Source organism: Poecilia reticulata, chromosome 17, assembly GCF_904066995.2.
Source record: "Poecilia reticulata chromosome 17, P_reticulata-male-v2, whole genome shotgun sequence".
NCBI lineage: Eukaryota > Metazoa > Chordata > Actinopteri > Cyprinodontiformes > Poeciliidae > Poecilia > Poecilia reticulata.
In genome coordinates, this window is record NC_088846.1 from 16,040,453 (window position 1) to 16,059,144 (window position 18,692).

Consider the following 18,692-nt stretch of genomic DNA (forward strand, 5'->3'; position numbering starts at 1 on the left):
GTAATTCAAATAAAGAATCTAATCTTAAGATTAGATATGTTTCTTCCACTAAGAGGGACACATTTCAAGGGTTTATTTCTGTTCTTTCATAGCTTGTAAATAAAGAAGACCCATGACTCGGTGTCTAGCAAAAATAGAACATTATAGAAAATAGAGAAGCAATTTTTTTATGCAGAAATATTGGCCTAATGACCAGTATGTCTACGTATTGCATCAGTGTGTTGTGGCATGAAACACACTGATGCACTGCCATGCTGTTATGGAGGCCCAGGTACCTTTAATAGCAACTTTCAGTTTATTTTGATTATTGGTTCTGGTGTCTCCTGTCTTCCTTGTGATGGGAGTCCTCAGGTTCTCTATGGTGTTTAAGTCTGATGAGTTTCTGACTAATCAAGCACAATGATACTGTGTTCATTAAAGCAAGTATTAGTACTACTGACAGCGGAGGCAGGTGCTGAGTCCTTCTGAAAAATAAAATCAGATTGCTTGTGCAACTTTCTGCCCCAGTTTTTTCTTCCACTCAACTTTCCATTAATATGTTCGTATACAGCACACTGTGAACAGCCAGCTTCTTTAGTAATGACCTGGTGGTGTCGGTGACTATCTGCTTGACAAATGTTCAGCTGGCAATAATCATTGTGTGAAATAATCACGTAAAAAAAAGCAGCTGATATATTAGCATGTCCTCAATGTAACTAATTAAAATTTCACTTGTTTGCTATAGTAGTCTTTGGTCTGTCTTGATCAATGTACATTTAATAGAAAGATATTCACTCTTGGACCTTGTGCAGTTGAAGTTTAATCAGGTGAATATCTTGCTATGGAGTGGGGTTTGGACGAAACTGACCCTGTTACTGTTTTGAGGGGCCTGACTGGGGTGTTCTCAGCTGCTGGGCTGTCACTAATCATCACTTCTCTACCTCTTACAGAGGCGGAGCTCCTTGATTGCGAGACAAAGTCTGACTCAAGCCTGGAGCGAGAGCCAGCGGAAGATGACTCCAAAGGGGCCGACGGCGTCAAGAAGAGGAAGAGGAAACCGTACCGACCGGGTAGGGCACCTGATCCAAGGAGACAGCTCTCCTGAAGCATAAAATGGTGCAGTACATGCCCAGCGTTGTAGCTGCAGAGTTGTGCTGCCATCTCACGGCCTCAGATGCACAGAGGGCTCTGTCGGGTGTTTTCAAGCCTGCATTATTTTGCCACTTTACAGAGACAATAAAAGGCTAGGCTTTAACCTAGTCAGCCTCAGTTTTGAAGAGGAAAATTGCACTTAAATGTAAGTTTGCGAGCAAATCTGTTTTTGCTTTGTTATCAGGCATTGGGGGGTTCATGGTCCGTCAAAGAAGCCGGCCAGGCCAAGGCCCAAGCAAAGCGAAGCGAGCCCTCTGCAGAAAAGATTCGTCTGGCTCTGTGTCAGAGAATCCCATCGGTAAAGATGAAGGTCAGTGCACCAGAACTATGCATATAATTTAAATTTGTGTCGTTGAACTCATAAATTTCTGAAATAATGTTTTGTTTTCAGGTTGGACAGAAGCCCAGCCAGATACTCATTTGGAGGAGACGCCTTCTGGACAAGAGGTCCCGGAAAAGATAAAGAAACGCTACAGGAAGAAGAAGACCAAGCTGGAAGAAGCTTTTCCAGCCTATCTGCAGGTCAGTTATCTGGAGTGTGTAATGGTCTATTTTACAAAAAAATGGTGGTATCTACCACTTATCTGTGTATTATATATGTATGTATTAATCTTTTACATATATAATATGTTTATATTCTCCAGTTGCATAAGGTGGAAAGTAGAGCCACATGTTCTCATTCTATGTCATTGTGCACTGCTGGTCAGCTGACTTCTCAGGCTTTTCCCTGCTCACAGTAAAGTTTGGCTGTGAGGATATTTATGGCTCATAACATGTAGAGGGGCTGCTGGCTTGGAATGTCAAGATGCAGCAACCAGCACCGTTTTTAATCTGCAGCATGTCTAATTAAGAAGCTATCAGTTTATATGCCTGATCAGTATTAATTTTGATTGCACATTTTTAAATTTGTCTTGCCCTGTTTTTGACTAAAATCAAATTTAATTTTGGTTTATAATTTTAGTTTTTAAGATGCTTAATTCGAGCATTGCTAGTCATTTTAGTTGTTAGTCTAATTCTTTTCAATTCACTCTTTCTATATTTCAATCTGTTACAAGTAAGTGTCATAGTTGTGGAATATTGTACAGTACAGAGAAAGGTTTACTTTGGTCCCAGTAGCTACTTTCTTCACCTATGTTGCCTGTCCTGGATTTCATGTCCTGTCTTACTTGTATCTATTCTGTCCAAGTTTTTGTCCAACAGTAGCAGATTAATGTTGAAAAACGTGTCACATTCTGCACAAAGGCATTTTGAACCTGCTAAATTTAGCTGGTGTTCACGTACAAGGTTCCTACACAGTCTCAAAAAATGTAGAAAAGTTTGAATATTTACTGGCCCATTTTTTCAGATCTCATAGAAAATAAGTTAATTGAGTGTGGAATGATGTTGGATTTTCCATGCCATATTTCGGTATTAGAACTACAGAAAAATATTGATTATTATTATTATTGTAACTGTAATAATCCATATATAATTGCCATGGCAGAGATAATGTAGCTTTTGTGTTTCTCAATAAAACCAAGTAGTTTGTTCATATTTTTTTTGGAAATACATTAAAACGGTTGGTTTTTTTTAAACTCAAGATTATCATTGTGTGAGAATCTCTGCCTCTTGTTTATGCCTCCATGTAGCCAGAGTTGGATGTTGTAGTTTAATGTGTGGAATGTGTTGCCAGAATAGGCAACACATTCCATATTATATGAGTTTTAGTATGCAAATTAGATAAAAATGTCAGTGAATTTAACATTTGTTTTCCTTTTCAAATGTACAGTTTTAAGGGGAAAAAAATAAAAAAGTCAGTCTGTTTTGAGCTACGTCTTTCTGAAAATCGTTCTTTCACCCCTGGGGAAGGCAGGGAAAGCATAGTAAGTTGCATTGAAACTACTTTGCCAGTATGCGCCCTAACCCCCTCTGTGGGCTTTTTGGAAAAGATGGAACATCATAAAGTATCTCTGAGTAGAGCATGCTTGTCTGCTATCATAACTTTTTTAAATGGTTCCTTTCTTTCTTGTGAATTGACATACAAAGGCTTAACTGTAGATGGCTGCTTGTCCCCAGCCAGTATCTTAGTGTCACTTTGTGTTGCCCAAAACCTCGATAGGTGATGTGCATTAAGCTGTCACTGCCACTCTTTATCCCACCACATTAAGGAGAAAACCTAAAAGTCTTACACAGTGAAGCAGATTCCATTAATTATTGAGATAACACGTTGAGCTTGAGCGTCTCAGTGCAACAGTGAGCACTGTTCCATGTTCCTGAGGATAGCTGGGATGTAGCTGATTAGTGGAGGTCGGTCCTGAGGGGTCAGAACCATGTGACTGATGGTTTGGAGGAGGAGGACTAGAGGAGGGCTCTCCAAAGTGCAGCCTGGGGGTAGATGTGTCATGTGCAGCCTTTGACCACAATTTAAATATGATCTAAGTTTAGCCCACTAGCACAAAAGGTTGAGGCAGATATATGTATAGGTTTTAGGGTGAGTCTTTTCCCTGATGAGGGGGCTTTCGGAAAAGACACAAATTCAAATGTTCTTCAAATTGTAAATGTAATTTACGAGACAAAGTATTCATTTTTTTATTAAAATATCAATGAGTACTATTTTATAATTTAATTTTTGTGGTCCAGACATGCTTTCTACTTGACCTGCTTGCCAAAAAGTTTGCTGTGTTTAGACTTTCAGTACAGTTGTCGAGGGCCATCATTGTGTATTGCAGTACAGCAGAACAATGTTTGTTACTTTTTTCCTATACTGACCAGAAAAAAAAAAAACAATGATGCTGATCTTTTTACCTTAGTTTTATTCTATTTGTAAAAAAATTTTTCCAGCAATTTTTCTCTTTTGTATTGTCATTCTCATCTTTATGAAATAATCACTCGCCTCTGACGGTGCTTATCGTCGTCGCCATGGCGTTGACTGGTCCTGTTTGTTGTCTTTCTCAGGAGGCGTTCTTTGGTAAGGACCTTCTGGACAAAAGCAAGCAGAGTAGGCAGCAGGGGGTTGAATCAGGCTTGCTGGAGGACGGGCAAAGCTACGTGGAGAGGAAGCAGCCCATTTCAGGCTTCTTGGACTCAACATCAGACCCGCTGCTAAGTGCATCAGCAGCATCCGTTCCTTCCAGGCCGGCAGCACCACGTATGTATAAACAATAATTTTGTTCCAAGCGATTAGTGGTGATGTAATTCACGCAGTGAATGCAATGTTGCAGGATAAATGTTGAATATATGAAGAAAACGGGTTTGTTTTTGATTACAAATTTCTCTCCTCTGTTCTTAAATACACGGCATTCCATAACTACTTATAACGCTTGAACTTAAATCACTTTATTGCATCGTGACCACATACTTTAATGTACTTTATCGGGATTTTATTTGCTCACCTAACTAATGCATGATTTGAAGTGGAAATGAAATGATACATGATTAAATATTTTCTTACAAAGAGATTGTGGAGCCACCTTTCACTGCAGTTACAGTTTCAAGTTTTTACCAGCTTTGCACATACAGTATGTAGAAGGAAATGTTTCTTTTTTTGTTCTTTGCTAGAAAGCTCAAGGTCACTCAGGTTCAAGGCTCGTGTCAAATTCACATTAGATTTACTTCTGGACTTTGATTGAGCTGCTGTCACTCATAGCTCTGTCTGGATGTTTGCCTGTGCTGTACTGGTGGGACATAAAGCTCAGTTTTTAAGTGTTTTGAAGCCATTGATATGTTGTTTTCCAGGATTTGCCTCCTGTTAAATGGGTCCAATTTGCCCCCCTTTACAAAACCATCCTCTCTGCGTGATTCTGCCACCTTCAATATGGGAATTATGTGTTTGGAATAAAAGGCAGGGTTAGTTTCCTCCACACATAACATTTTGCTGGCAAAGTTGAATTTTGGTCTCTTCTGACCAGAGCATCTGGTTAATCATCTGTGGAGTTAGGCGAACAGTCATTTTTTATCTTGTAGGTCTACAGTTGGGCTGTGTTCATTTTCCAATGATATATCGGTTGGTTTTCTGTGAAATCATGAAAGTTTAGGATGTTATTTGATAGCCTGACCCTGCATCATATTTGTCCACTTTTCCATTGACCTTCTTTCTGTGTTCCCTGATCTCTGTGATGCTGTTGGATCCCCAATGACCACATAACAAGTTTCTGAGGCCTTCAAGTAACAGCTGGATTTGTGCTGAGATTAAATTATAGGACTCTATTTTTCCAATTACCAATTATTGGCAATGATTTACCAAATTGGTTGAACTGGATTTTTTTATGATTTCAAAGAATAGAGAGCTGAATACAAATGCACTCATAACTTTTCCAATTTTTATTTATTTGTTTTCTTTTTATTATTTAAAACTATTTTTTCAATTTTTCAAAATAATACATTCCACCAGATAAAATCCCAATAAAATACTTTAGAGTGTGTTGTTCTAATGTGACTTTCTTTCTTTATTTTAATGTGTGACGTAAAAAAAACAAACAAAAAAAAACTGGCTTTTTGTACAAAACATGAAGCCAGAAACCAAAATGATAATTTGTCTAAAAGAAAATAAAATAAAAGCTGTCAACATTGAGCAAACCTATTGTATGGTAGCATTTAAATAGTAACTTTTTGCAAGCGACAGAAATTAAGACGATCATGCTTCTACTGTTTTTTAATCTTGTGGACTTTACTGAAGGATGCTTGATGGTACTGGATTCCAAAAAGCTTTTTTTTTTATTATTATTATTATTTTAAGTGATCCCCTGTCAGTGCTGACCTATCAACCACCATTTTGAAAAATTATGATTTGATTTCAATCATTCTAACTGAACCCGCTGACGCCTTTTGTCAACATTTGTGACTTACAGTCTCAGTAGAGTTCAGCTATCTATCTTCAAACCTGTTTTGTATTTTTAAATCACATTAAACTCCATGTCAGTCAGATATTGTTACGACCTCTTCTGGGGGGGGGGGAACGGCTTTTGAAAATTTGAGCTCATCCAAGGTTTAATCAACAACAAGCTCTACATGTGACATCCCAACAAGCAGCTCAAGATCCCTCATGTCAGTTCATCATCATTTATTATTTGTGACACTTTGGTTTTCCTTTTTTTTTTTTCCTTTTATTTCTTTTCCTTCATCTGCAGAGACGACAGAGGAACCATTAGTTGATCTAGCTGATGTTCTGAACACTGGTGCAGACATCTTGGGAGTGCTCGGAAAGCCAAGCGGTGACTCTGGTGCGTCAAATATCTCACAGGCAGTGACAGTGACAGAATATATTAACAGTCACCTATGATGGGTTCATGTAATTCTCTACTACTCCTTATACAGAAATATCCCCAGGGGACATGTTTGTTTTACTTTCTTCACCTTTGTGATTTTCTTTATTGCCTCATTTTGATTGTTCATTTTGTTTTTTGTTTTTAATCTTTTGTTTAGTTTATTCTGTCTTCACCATTTTATTTTACTTGGTTTTGGGTTCTTGTAGGTCTTGATTTTTGCCCCTTCAAGGTTGACAGCTCACCTCCTCCTTTTGGTAAGGGTGCTTTGGCCTCCAGTTCTCTGCTTTAGTGCATTTCTCCTGCAGTGTGTGTCTCTGTTTTGGGTGTGCATGTTTAAACACTACAGTGACTTCATACCTAGCTTTTCTTTTTTTTCTCTCTCTCTCTCTCTCTGCCATTTCAGATTGCAATAACACTCATGAGCTGCTTAGTATCTGTCTAACACACCTTCAGTTTTTGCCCAAATGTATTTGGTGTGCCAGTCTTTGTGATCGTGAGCCTTCAAATATCCTCTCATGAATTCATATCTGGCTCAAAGAAGATTTCTTCAAAATGGGAAAAAGAAACTGACAAGGGCGTCCTAGCATTCAAAAATGAGCAGTCTAGAGAGTGAAGGGCCTTGACAAATGTTCTTAGTTTCTGAATCCAGTAAAGGGCCTCTATCTTCATGCCTTTGGCTTCCTGACAAAAAGCTGTGCAGTACATTTTGCGGGGTCTTTATGGAATGAAAATTGTGGCAATCTCTAATTTTAAGCGCTCCTGGGAGCTACAGTGCGTCAATTTCTTATACAAGTTTTATGAAATGATTTTTCAAAAGCAATCTTTTCATCACATGAAAAGTGTTGAGGTGTTTCGTAAAAACTGAGCTCGACTTTTAAATAGTTTAGTTTTAATTGCCTTTCTACTTAAACAAGTTCTCATGCATTGACTCATTTAAAAGCAAAACCTGTGGTGACTTTCTCCCCCCCCCCCCTTCTGTGTTACATCTTTCTTTGTTTGTCTGTCTGTGTTTCCACAGCTGGACTGGACATTGGGCCACTTGCAGATGGCTCCCCGGTAGCGCCCCAGTCTCAGACTGGCCGAAGGACGCCTCGAACCATCCCAGAAGAACCCCTGGACGGCATTCTTAGCCCAGAGCTAGACAAGATGGTCACTGATGGTCAGTGGATTTTTCTGTCAGATAAATTTCTGAGACTAAAAAAAATATCATAAGTTAATTAACAAAGGCAGCTTTTCTTCCTTAAGATGCTTTCTAGTCTTATGTCTTGAAAGGCTCTTTGAAATGTAGATCTGTGAATTGTGAATTTGACATTTGAAAATAACTTCAGCATCACTGTAACCACTAAACCAACCATAACCATATTAGTGGTTAGCATAGTTTCTATTTCAAAAACAGCTGTTTTCATGTATTTATTTTCGACAGGGTAGACATGTACTTTAACTCTGAAATTTCATAAACACTTGCAGTATTTGATTTATAAAATACTTTTTATCTGAATCTTCAGTGACAAGTTGAATAATGATGTTTTATGATTTTGCTTTCTTTTCAGAATCAATTCTCAGCAAATTTTACAAAATTCCAGGTTGGTACTTTTTTTAATTTAATTAAATTTTTTTTTTTACATTTTTGCCCACCTACATGTGCAACTCAGTGTTTAGCAAAGAAAGAGAACCAAAATAAATCAATGTTATAATATTATTAATATATTGATAATAAGTTATTTCCCAGATGCAAAGTAGCTAATGAGTTTGAAGAATAGACTAGAAATTTTACTTGATGAAATATTAGATGAGGTGCATTACTTATATGCGCAACATTGTGTTTGCCCCTCTGTTCCAGAGCTGGAGGGCAAGGATGTGGAAGATCTCTTCACTGCAGTCCTTAGCCCAAGCACGAGCCAACCACCTCCACCACAGGTGCCTCACCCTCACGTCCCAGGATCCCTCCCTGCTACACCTGGCACTGGTATGCCTCATCATAATGCAGGTACACTATCCAGTCACTTTGTATTTATTTCAATGCAAGCATCACATAAAGGTTTTTAAAACAATAAATGCTTCATATTTGTGTCTATTATGTGCGCAGGTAACCCAATGTTTCCAAGGATGCCAATGATCAATGGTATGAGGGGACCAAACGCACGCTTCCCTGCAAATCCCGCAACAGGACCTTGCATCCCAGAAAATTTCTCCCCTCTGAACCGCATGCCTTTCACTGACAATCCAAGGTAATGCTCAGCTTGCTGTTAATAAAGCTCTTATTTTGCTGTCTCTGACATTGAATGATATTTCTTGAGCCGCTGTTCTTTTTGTTGCAGGGATCGTAAATTTAATCAGATGGCCAGAGAGGCAGTTGGTCCTTGGCCAACTTCTACCCACGGCCCTGGCCCTCCACCTCCCGGGTCTTTGCCTGATGGGGAAACCGAAGCCATGTCAAACGCCCAAAGGAGCACACTCAAGTGGGAGAAAGAGGAAACGCTAGGGGAGCTTGCCACTGTTGCGCCCGTCCTATATACAAATATCAATTTCCCCAACCTTAAAGAAGAATATCCGGGTTAGTAGTTGGTTCAGAAGCTTTTATTTATCTTTCCAGATTTATTTATTTCAGATTCATTTATTTGAGCATGTTTTGCTACTGCATTATTTAATTTGCATTTAATTTCTTTGTTCTTCCAACAGACTGGTCTACAAGAGTAAAGCAAATTGCTAAACTATGGAGGAAAGCTAGCTCACAAGACAGGGCCCCATATGTGGTAAGATCCCTCTCCTCTCTCTGGCCTCCTGCTTTTTGACAGTGCAGTGAATAATCCAGTCAAACCTTTTAGACTCTTCAGACGAGAACAACAAAATTGCTTATCTTCAGCTTAAGTAAATTGCTATATTTTTGGAATAGTTTACCCTGATAATTAAGACTGTACTTTATCAGTGCATTTTTTCCTTCACGATTTGAGACTTTTGAGGTTTGATTAGAGAAACTGCTGTAAATGTGACAAGTATGTGACAAGTATGTTTCTACTGACCTTGAAGGCGTTTCATACTCACTTTTATAACTGAGGATCTAAAGTAGATTTCTGTAATTTTGCAAATTGTCTAAGGGTGTTCAGTTCCAGTACTCAGGAACCAGTATCCTGCATGTTTGAGATGTAATCCATTCACATAGCACATTAGCAGCAGATTTAAATGGCTGAATTCAGCAGAGTCTGTGGTTAATAAACCAATAATTTGAGTGAAGTGTATTGAACCAAGGACACATCCAAAACACGCAGGACACTGGCTTCTGATGACTGAAGTGGAAAACCTTCCCCTGTAGTTTCAAGCAAAGAAAGGGCGCGTGTGCTTCCTTTTTTATGAGCTATTTGTCCTGTCATCTGTGCAGCTGAACAATAAAAATTAGAATGACATGTTGACAGTCATTGTCTCCCACTGTCTTACTGAATTTTAAATATCTTTTGGGAAAAAAAGATTGTCATAAAAAATTTGATGTGTGTTAGTTCTGGTATTTAACTTTATGTATAATATACTAATGTTAATTCAATCTATAATTGTAAAAACAGGGATCAGATGTATTGTGCAGCCCTTACTTAGAAGTCAATGTCCTGTTAAAAACTCCACTTTAATCTTTATTTTTAGTATGAATGGACAGTGGAGCATACACTGGGATGTTGATGTAGCCACCCAAACAGAGTAACTGCATAACTTGGCTTCAAAATAAGTTGCTTTTTCCAATAAAAGTAGGCGTTCAGTTTCACATGTTAAATTCCCACTTCAAGCGGTTTAATTTCAGAAATTCTTTTAACCACCACAATGTCAATCCTGTGTCTTTGCTCGTCTATTGTTATTCACAAAAACAATGAAAGAAAAGAAAAACCCTAGTTTGATGGAAAACCTTATAAAACTTAACTTCGCCTGTTGGCATTAACAAAAATAAAAAGCAAACATCCTTTTTCTTTTTAGGTAAATAACATTTTACTAATTACCTAATAACATAGAAACTGTTTTTTTAAACACTTTCATTGTGTGAACCATATCATTGTGCTTTAATTTAATTTTTACACCTTTTCTACAGAGAATTTTGTCAGACCCGTAGTTATGAAATACTTATGTGACGCCTGTATTTGTCAATGTGATTGATTTTGCTGTTTAGCAAAAGGCAAGAGATAACCGAGCAGCCCTGCGCATCAACAAAGTCCAGATGTCGAATGAGACGGTGAAGAGGCATCAGCCGCAGCAACATCCCCCTGAGGTGTTTGATCCCAACATACCACTAGACACAGATCTCCTCTTTAAAGACCCTTTGAAACCAAAAGAGTCAGAGCATGAACAAGAGTGGAAGTTTAGACAGGTAAGAGTGTATGCAATGAAGTCAGAGAATGCAGCGCCAGGTCCACTTTATATAAAGACAGCTAAGAAGTGGTCGTTTATTAACGCTTCCTAAACATCTGCACTATCCTTCGCATTAACCGTGATGACATTGGTGGTTAGTAGGTCCAGTTCATTCTTGGCATGAGAATAAATTCTGCATCTTTGTTGAAGTCTAATCTCTCCTTATCTCTCTCTCTCTGTGTTCTGTCTTGACAGCAAATGAGGCAGAAAAGCAAGCAACAGGCCAAGATTGAAGCCACACAGAAACTGGAGCAAGTAAAAAATGAACAACTCCAGCAGCAGCAACAGCAGCAACATCAACAGCAGACAACCAGTCAATCAGAGGGAGATGGTACCAACAGTGGTAACCAGAGTCCAGCCTCTCAGCCCAGTAACGGCAGCTCCTCCCCGATGCAGCAGTTAAACTCGAAAGAAACTTTTGCAAGGCCGCAACTACAAGCAACCCCAACATCTTGTCCTTCAGAGGACGTTTTTGTGCGACCGCCTCCTCCCCCTCCATCTGGTCCATCGTCCCAGCCCCAGTCTCCACAAGTTTTCTCACCAGGATCCTCTGGTTCTGGACCATCTTCTCCATGGGACCCATATGCCAAAATGGTTGGGACCCCAAGACCACCGCCTCTCGGACCAAATTCATGTCGCAGAATGTCTGTGGAGTCTGGCAAATCACCCACCTCTTTGACAGAACCGCAAGAGAGAGGAAGACCCTCTCCAGCACATGAATCATTTGGTTCTCCCACCTCAGTGTGCAATGACCCTTATGCCAAACCTCCTGATACACCCAGACCTACGGGAGAAATGGATCCCTTTTTGAAACCCATAGGACCACCCAGGGGCAGTCAAGCGGCTCAAGGAAGATCCCCAATGGGTTCTCCTGGCAGAGACCCATACTCACGGCCCATGATAAGAAATGATGCCTATCAGCGCATGGCCCAGAACAGGATGATTTTGTCTGACCCTTACTCAAGGCCTCTAATAGCACCAATACCTGGAAGTAATGAATCTGGAGCTGTTCCTCTCTTTAAAACACCAATGCCCCCTCCTCAGGCTCAGGATGCCTTCAACCGACCAGGTCAACATCCCACTGACAGATTCTCCCAAAATCAACCAAATGACCCCTATGCACATCCTCCGCATACCCCAAGACCATCAGCAAATGACAGTTTCACCAGTCCACCTAGAATGGGTCAGCATCACCCTCAGGGGCACCCGTTTTCTCAGTCAGGACCAGTTCCTCAAATGTCTAGAAATCCTTATGCACATGCACCATCCACACCCAGGCCAGATCGTTTCACTTATGACCCCTTTGCCCAGCCCCCTGGTCCCAACAAGCCAGGTCCAGACCCTTTTTCGCAGCCTGCAGGAAACCAGCGATCCATGAATGAACACAGTATTCAACCTCGACCGTTTTTTGAAACCTACGCTCGACCACCAGGCACCCCACGTCCTCATGACAACTACGGTCAGTCATCAAACTCATCTAGTCCGTCCACCGACCCGTACTCACAGGCACCTACTACTCCTCGTCCTAGTGGGATGAACCAGTTTGCTCACAAGCCCCACATTGGACAACGAATGTCACCTTCCCACTCAATGGATCCTTTTGGTCATCCACCAGGTACTCTACGGCCCTCTGTGGGAGAAAGATTCTCTAAGTCACCAGGTAGCCAAAGGGGACCAGTAGAACCATTTGCAAGTACACCTGGACCATCTAGGATAGGGAGTAATGACATGTTTTCACAGCCAGGGGCCCACAGAACAATGGTTAATGATCCTTATGCCCAACCTCCAGGGACTCCAAGGCCTGGTTCTGATGTGCATAACAGACCTATGGTAAGGCCAGGACCAGGAGTAGGTCAAGATCCTTTCTCACCTCCTCAAACCAGGCTTCAAGAACAGTTTCCTCATCCAGACTCTCTCACACCAAAACACCCTGGAGTTTCTGAAGATGGATTTGGCCAGTCACCTTCCACAAGACCCAGTCAGACTCCTGGGCATGACCCATTTGAACAAGTGCCCATGGCGCCTTGTCCACAGTCAACAGAGAAAATGGAAATAAAAGATCAGACAACTGTGGGGAACAGTGGAGCGGGCCCCCAAGATCCCACCCAAATGCCAAACAACCCACAAATGCCTGCCTCATCTTCTGAATCACAAGGTGTGGCTCTCGCTGAGACCGAGGAGAGACTAAAACAGGTACCCCAGAACTGAAACCCTCCAGAAAAAATACTTTTTTTTTCTTTCACATACGGAAAACCAGCTCCTACTGTTGTAGAGTTATCTAATTTATTGTTATCAGGACTGATGAGATGACTCTACAGCAGCAAGTACTGGTTGTCTCTTTGATTTGCTCTTTGACCCTGCAGCTACATAGTCAATTTCTTAGTGAATAGGTATCCATGGAGATTATTGTAGATTTGTCATGGATTATAATGTATTTGATGAAGATGTGTTAAACCCTTCAAATCTTTCATTGCGGTTGCATAATCTCACATTGGAAAATTGTGGAAAAATGTTGGATTTGTATTTATTCAGTGGAAGAAAAATGAAATGATTAATAGTTATTAATAAAGTCACAGTTTTTGGTACAATTTCTCTTAATGCTTTGTACAACCCCCTTTTTGGTAATAAGACAGCAGATATTCTTCTGCTGTAACATTTAACAAGTTGGAGCTTGTAAAGACTGGGTTAGGAACTCTGATAGTCTTGGAAGAATGTCGATTTCCTATTTTTTGACCATTTTGAAAGACCCAGTCATACATTTTCAGTTTTATTGGCTTAGTACACCATCATTTTTTGCCATCCATTCTGTTTCCTGTACATTTGGAAGAGGAAAGGGGCCACAAAGGCATTGCCTTCCAACATGCTTTTCTACTGAGGGACGAGATGCTTTTGTGCTGAGGGCCATGAAGGGCTTTTCTACTCTCTCCTTTGTTTCACACCAACCCCAGCTGGAGTGCTTGTTGTAGAAAAGCTCCATCATTGTTTCTTCTTTCAAGATAAATCCCAGCAGAGTTTGGTAAACTCCACATTTTTATACTTGATAGTAAGACAGGAAATGCCTTCTTCTGGTATCACTCGCAAAGACCTGGTTGCATTTAATTGACCCCTAATAATTTATATGGAGACTTGGCGACCCGCAAGTTGCCACTTTTAGCGGGAGTACCCTATGATATTTCCCAATGTGTTCAATGATGAGAGAAATGTGGATCTTCATCCAGTTTTGTTGCTACTGGAAAAAAGAAATAAGCCTCTCACATGTTTCCTAGCAACCGAAGTGGAACTCCTCCCACTTTATCATTAGAAGAAGAGCATGTTTGGTTAGCTAGTGTTACCCTCTGTATGCACTGTACAATGGCTGCTGGAAAAGACAAGTGTTTTATTGTTATCATTCAGAAACAGCTTTTACATCCTTGATGGTTGTGCTGGAGGTTCCACTCCTTCTGCTTCTGAGTCTGACTCAGGGTGAAAGATGTCCAGTTGTACAATTGTAGATTTTTCTGCAGCCATTTTCACGTGTATAAAGTGCAAGTTTGAGTTGGGTGGGGGTCGTTACCAGCAGCAGCTTATTTGCATAAGTGAAAGAGGCTCTAAAACAGCTCATTCTGAAAGGAGCTCAAAATAGACAGAACTGAGCAGGTAAAAAAAAATCATGATATGAGAATGATTTTGTAGAAAAGAAATGTAAGAAACCTGTTTACTTTGGCCTCTGGAGCCACCTAACTTGCTTTAAAGGTCCCTTCTAAGACTGAATTTAAAAATATAATTTTACTGCTATTTTAAGGCAGTTTTTAGTGTCATAAACAATTTTCTGAGAACGTATCTTTTCTGCAGTGAATAAATGTTCTCAAATTAAAAGTTGGATTTTTCATTGTTATACTTTTACAAATTTTTGCCAATAAATCATCTCTATCTAGGGGAAAAAAATCCATTGTCAAAATGTTTTTTCTTTGCTTAATGTAAGTTTTGTTCTTTAGATCTTTTTACTTGCCTGTTTGCACAACCTTAAACAGAAAATGCGGAAAAATATCCACAATAGAAAATGGCAATGCTGTAAATACCAAGAATGAAATATATATATATATATATATGCATTGAAAAAAATTCTTTGAACATTTCATGTCCCAATAATGCTTTTTATTTTTCTCTGTTCTGTAGCGACAACGAATTAGAGAGCTAATCCTCAAGCAACAGCAGCAGAGGACTGCCAACAGACAGGAGAGGGGCCCTCAGGATCCTGCTGCCAATTTAACCCCGGGAACACCACGACCTTGGCCCCACGAGGGCCCTGGTCAACAAGGGGAAATGTTCAACAGGCCTCCTCCACCCTATCCTGGACAAGGACCCATGAGAGGGTCAATGCGATTTCCTGGAAATTTTCCAGGGGATCAGCGAGTCTGCTTCCCTAATGATGGGCAAATCCAGCGGGCACCACATCCTGGAGATCCTAATTTAAGACATCAGGGACCAAGGTTTGAGTTGCCATTTTGTTTTGTGCAAGAGTTTTTTTTTTGTTTTTTTTTTTTTTTTTTTTTTTTTTTTTTTTTGCAAAATCCAATATGCAATACAAAGCTTACACTTTTATTTATCTTTCAACCTTTTTAGGTTTGGATTTCCACCTGCAGCTTTAGGTCCTCATGGCCCTCAAGAGTTCTTCCTCAGAGGGGAACATCCAATGCAGGAAGTCCCTCCACAGATGAGAATGCCCATGCCCACCGAGATGACAAAAGTCATGGGAGGAAGCCCTATGGGTATGCCTCACCACTGCCCACCACGCAGCCTGCCTATGCAGCAACACAACATAATGGGTCAGCATTTCATCGAGCTGCGACACAGAGCTGTAGAAAGCAGGCCGCGCATGCAGTTTCCACCTGGCGCCATGCAAGGAGGCATGGACCCTAATCTCCATGGTCCGAGGCTGCCGAGCTTTCCCGGACCACATGACTCCAGGTTCTCTTTGAATCAGGGGCCTAAAATGGTGGACTCTCTTCCCGGTCAGTCTGGCCACTTGCACCTGTCTGCCAGCTTGGACAATCTTCATCAGCAAACCCAGATGCCAGGAATAAGTGCCATCAAACAAGCTCCTCTAATGAGATCAATGAGCCAACCTGCTTCAAATGAGACCCAAAACATGACATCATCCATCATCCTCTCTGCACCCCCTGCTGGACAGTCTGTCTCGGTGACTAACAGTGAAGCCGTGGAGGAGAAACTAGATGCAGAAGACTCGGCAGTCAAAGATCTCGAGGACGTGGAGGTCAAAGACCTGGTCGATGCTGACTTAGAAAATCTCAATTTGGATCCAGAGGATGGTAAAGACCTGGATCTGGAGACAAATGACCTACACCTTGATGACTTTTTAACATCTGGCAAATTTGACATAATTGCATACACAGACCCCGACTTGGATGATATCAAGAAAGACATGTTCAATGAAGAACTGGATCTTAGTGATCCCATGGATGATAACGCTGAAGCTACAGACATTCCTAAAAGTGCAATCCCTGAAACTGGGCCTTCATCCAGCTCAGCATCTGCTCCGTCAAAGTCAGAGTCCACAGGTGAGCAATCCGCCTCTGAACTTAAGCCGGAAGTACCTGGGAGTCACAACTCTGACTCGTTGGCACCAGATCAGGAAATTAAAACGGAGTTCAAAGACTGTCAAGGGCCACCTGAAGTGGTAGACCAGCAACGACCTGAAAACCCCTCGTCACAGCAGGGAGTGCTCTCCGACTCCACCCCAGTCCTTTCTAGTTTACTCATTAAACAGCAGCCTGAGGAGCAATCATTAAATCCAATCATCGACTCCGTCAGTCAGGGAGGTAACCTCATGGCCCAGCAGAACCCAGCCGGCGATAATCGGCATACCTCCGCGCTTACGGTGAGTCAAACGATAGCGGACACGGCCACTGCAGGACAACTATCTGCTTCTGGCTTTGGAGCCGACCAACAAGTCGGAGTAGACCAGACCGGTCTAAGCCAAGCCCAGCAGACTTTGTTGAACCAGAATTTGGGTCAGCACAGCCAGCAACAGCGTCCTCTCCTGCTGGAGGAGCAGCCCCTCCTGTTGCAGGACCTCCTGGACCAGGAGAGGCAAGAACAACAGCAGCAGCGTCAGATGCAAGCCATGATCCGACAGCGTTCCAGTGACGCCTTCTTCCCCAACATTGGTAGGGTCCTCGCCAGCCCTTGCAGGATTTTGTGTTAGACACGGCACCTGTGCTTCGATTATAAATGACCGTGCATTTATTTGGCAGATTTCGATGCAATCACTGACCCCATTATGAAAGCCAAGATGGTTGCCTTAAAAGGGATCAATAAAGTCATGGTTCAGAACAACATGGGGATGGCTCCAATGGTGATGAACAGGTAAAGGCCACTGATTTTACACAGCAGTAATGTTCATACTGAAATCAAAATAATTACAGGTGTGACTCGATAAATTAGAAAATCTTTAAGGGGTTTTAAGTCAGTTCAAACATTTTAGCTGGTGTTTTATTACACAGAGTGAGATATTTAAATCCTATATAGAATTCTCCAAAAAGTTACTTTCAATTGAAAAGAGGACAATTAACCAAGGATCTCTTTGATACAAAAACCTCTCCAGATTTCTGGTTATGGTGGGTTTCACTTTTTGAATTCAGCAAACAAATACAATTTTTTCCATTTTTTTCAATGATGCTCCAATATAAGATGCACCTCTACTTCATACTAGTAAATAAGTTACTCTCGCAAGGAGATTTTCAATGATTAGCATTAGCTGCCTAATAATAACAGTACATTCTCCAGCATTAAAATGAGAACATTAACAAGCATTTTATGATAACCTTGTTTCACAGATTCCCTCCCAGTCCTGCCCCACCTTGTCCTGAAAGCACACCCATCCCTCCACAAGTCATTGGACCGGTAATTAATTTTCAAAAGAAAATATCAAAAGTTGGTGTTGTCAGTATAATAATATATTTGTCGATGTTTGTATCAGGATGGCAAATTGACCCAAGTACCAAGACCAAATCCTCCAAACTTTGGACCAGGATTTGTCAGTAAGTTTTCCAAAGACTTTTTTTTTTTTTTTTTTTTTTTTTGTGAAGGATCATTTTTCTCAAGATATGTTATGACTGTAAATGTAAAGATATTTGTTTTTTTTCTGCTGTCAAGTTTTGCTAAGAAAACATCCATCTTTCTTCCATCAGACAACCCTCAGAGGGCTCAGTACGAGGAGTGGCTTCAGGAGACTCAGCAACTACTTCAAATGCAGCAAAAGTTTCTAGAAGAGAAGATCGGAGCTCACAGAAAGTCAAAGAAAGCCCTGTCTGCCAAGCAGAGAACTGCTAAGAAGGCAGGCAGAGAGTTCCCTGAGGAGGATGCTGAGCAGCTCAAACATGTCACAGAGCAGCAGGGTGTAGTGCAGAAGCAACTGGAGCAGGTAAAATGCAAGGCTTGATGAGCTCCACCACTGAGCTCTGTGTGACCTTTATATGCAGGTAGCCATCAGCATAAATATGTTTATCTGCAAGCAAAGCATTTAATTGTCAACGAAGGGATATCATTTATCTGGTATAGCTGCAGTCTCTTCTGTCAAACCTGTAAAGTAACCATACAGAATAATTCAAACAGAGAAGCATATTATATATGCCTCTGCTGGAAATGTCGGTGAGTTCAAAATTCCATATAGTGTAATAAAAAAAAAACTTGGATCCAACAGTAAGAACTGCACAGTCTTCAAATGGTCAAAGTATAAAATTTGATTGAATTATTTCCAGGTCTGGAAAAAGTGTTTTCAGACTTTGTCTCATTGAAGACAAGGAATCTAAACTGGTTGCAGCCATCAAAGTTGCCACACCTCCCTGTAATACAGCAGCTCACAAGCGTCAGTTCTGACCAGTCTCTAGATATTCAATTAGCTATGCATTAATCTGTCTGTCCATCCACCAATTT

The 18,692-nt window shown here is 40.8% G+C and overlaps 1 protein-coding gene across 7 annotated transcripts in view; it reads left to right on the top strand.

The window, feature by feature from the left end:
• The window catches only part of kmt2cb (lysine (K)-specific methyltransferase 2Cb), a 76,682-nt gene that overhangs the window by 43,056 nt on the left and 14,934 nt on the right, over nt 1-18,692 (top strand). For 4 of the 7 annotated variants that reach the window (XM_017309999.2, XM_017309998.2, XM_008434094.3 and 1 more), the window contains 20 exons: nt 930-1,049; nt 1,316-1,441; nt 1,523-1,653; nt 4,066-4,258; nt 6,237-6,329; nt 6,581-6,628; nt 7,393-7,533; nt 7,925-7,957; nt 8,215-8,361; nt 8,461-8,602; nt 8,693-8,928; nt 9,054-9,127; nt 10,519-10,716; nt 10,953-12,950; nt 14,913-15,226; nt 15,360-16,924; nt 17,012-17,123; nt 17,594-17,660; nt 17,737-17,797; nt 17,948-18,180. In XM_017309999.2, coding sequence (XP_017165488.2) covers nt 930-1,049; nt 1,316-1,441; nt 1,523-1,653; nt 4,066-4,258; nt 6,237-6,329; nt 6,581-6,628; nt 7,393-7,533; nt 7,925-7,957; nt 8,215-8,361; nt 8,461-8,602; nt 8,693-8,928; nt 9,054-9,127; nt 10,519-10,716; nt 10,953-12,950; nt 14,913-15,226; nt 15,360-16,924; nt 17,012-17,123; nt 17,594-17,660; nt 17,737-17,797; nt 17,948-18,180 — 6,032 coding nt within the window. The remainder of the gene's footprint in view (nt 1-929; nt 1,050-1,315; nt 1,442-1,522; nt 1,654-4,065; nt 4,259-6,236; nt 6,330-6,580; nt 6,629-7,392; nt 7,534-7,924; nt 7,958-8,214; nt 8,362-8,460; nt 8,603-8,692; nt 8,929-9,053; nt 9,128-10,518; nt 10,717-10,952; nt 12,951-14,912; nt 15,227-15,359; nt 16,925-17,011; nt 17,124-17,593; nt 17,661-17,736; nt 17,798-17,947; nt 18,181-18,692) is intronic. The other 3 variants (XM_017310002.2, XM_017310001.2, XM_017310004.2) reach the window with 3 other exon arrangements.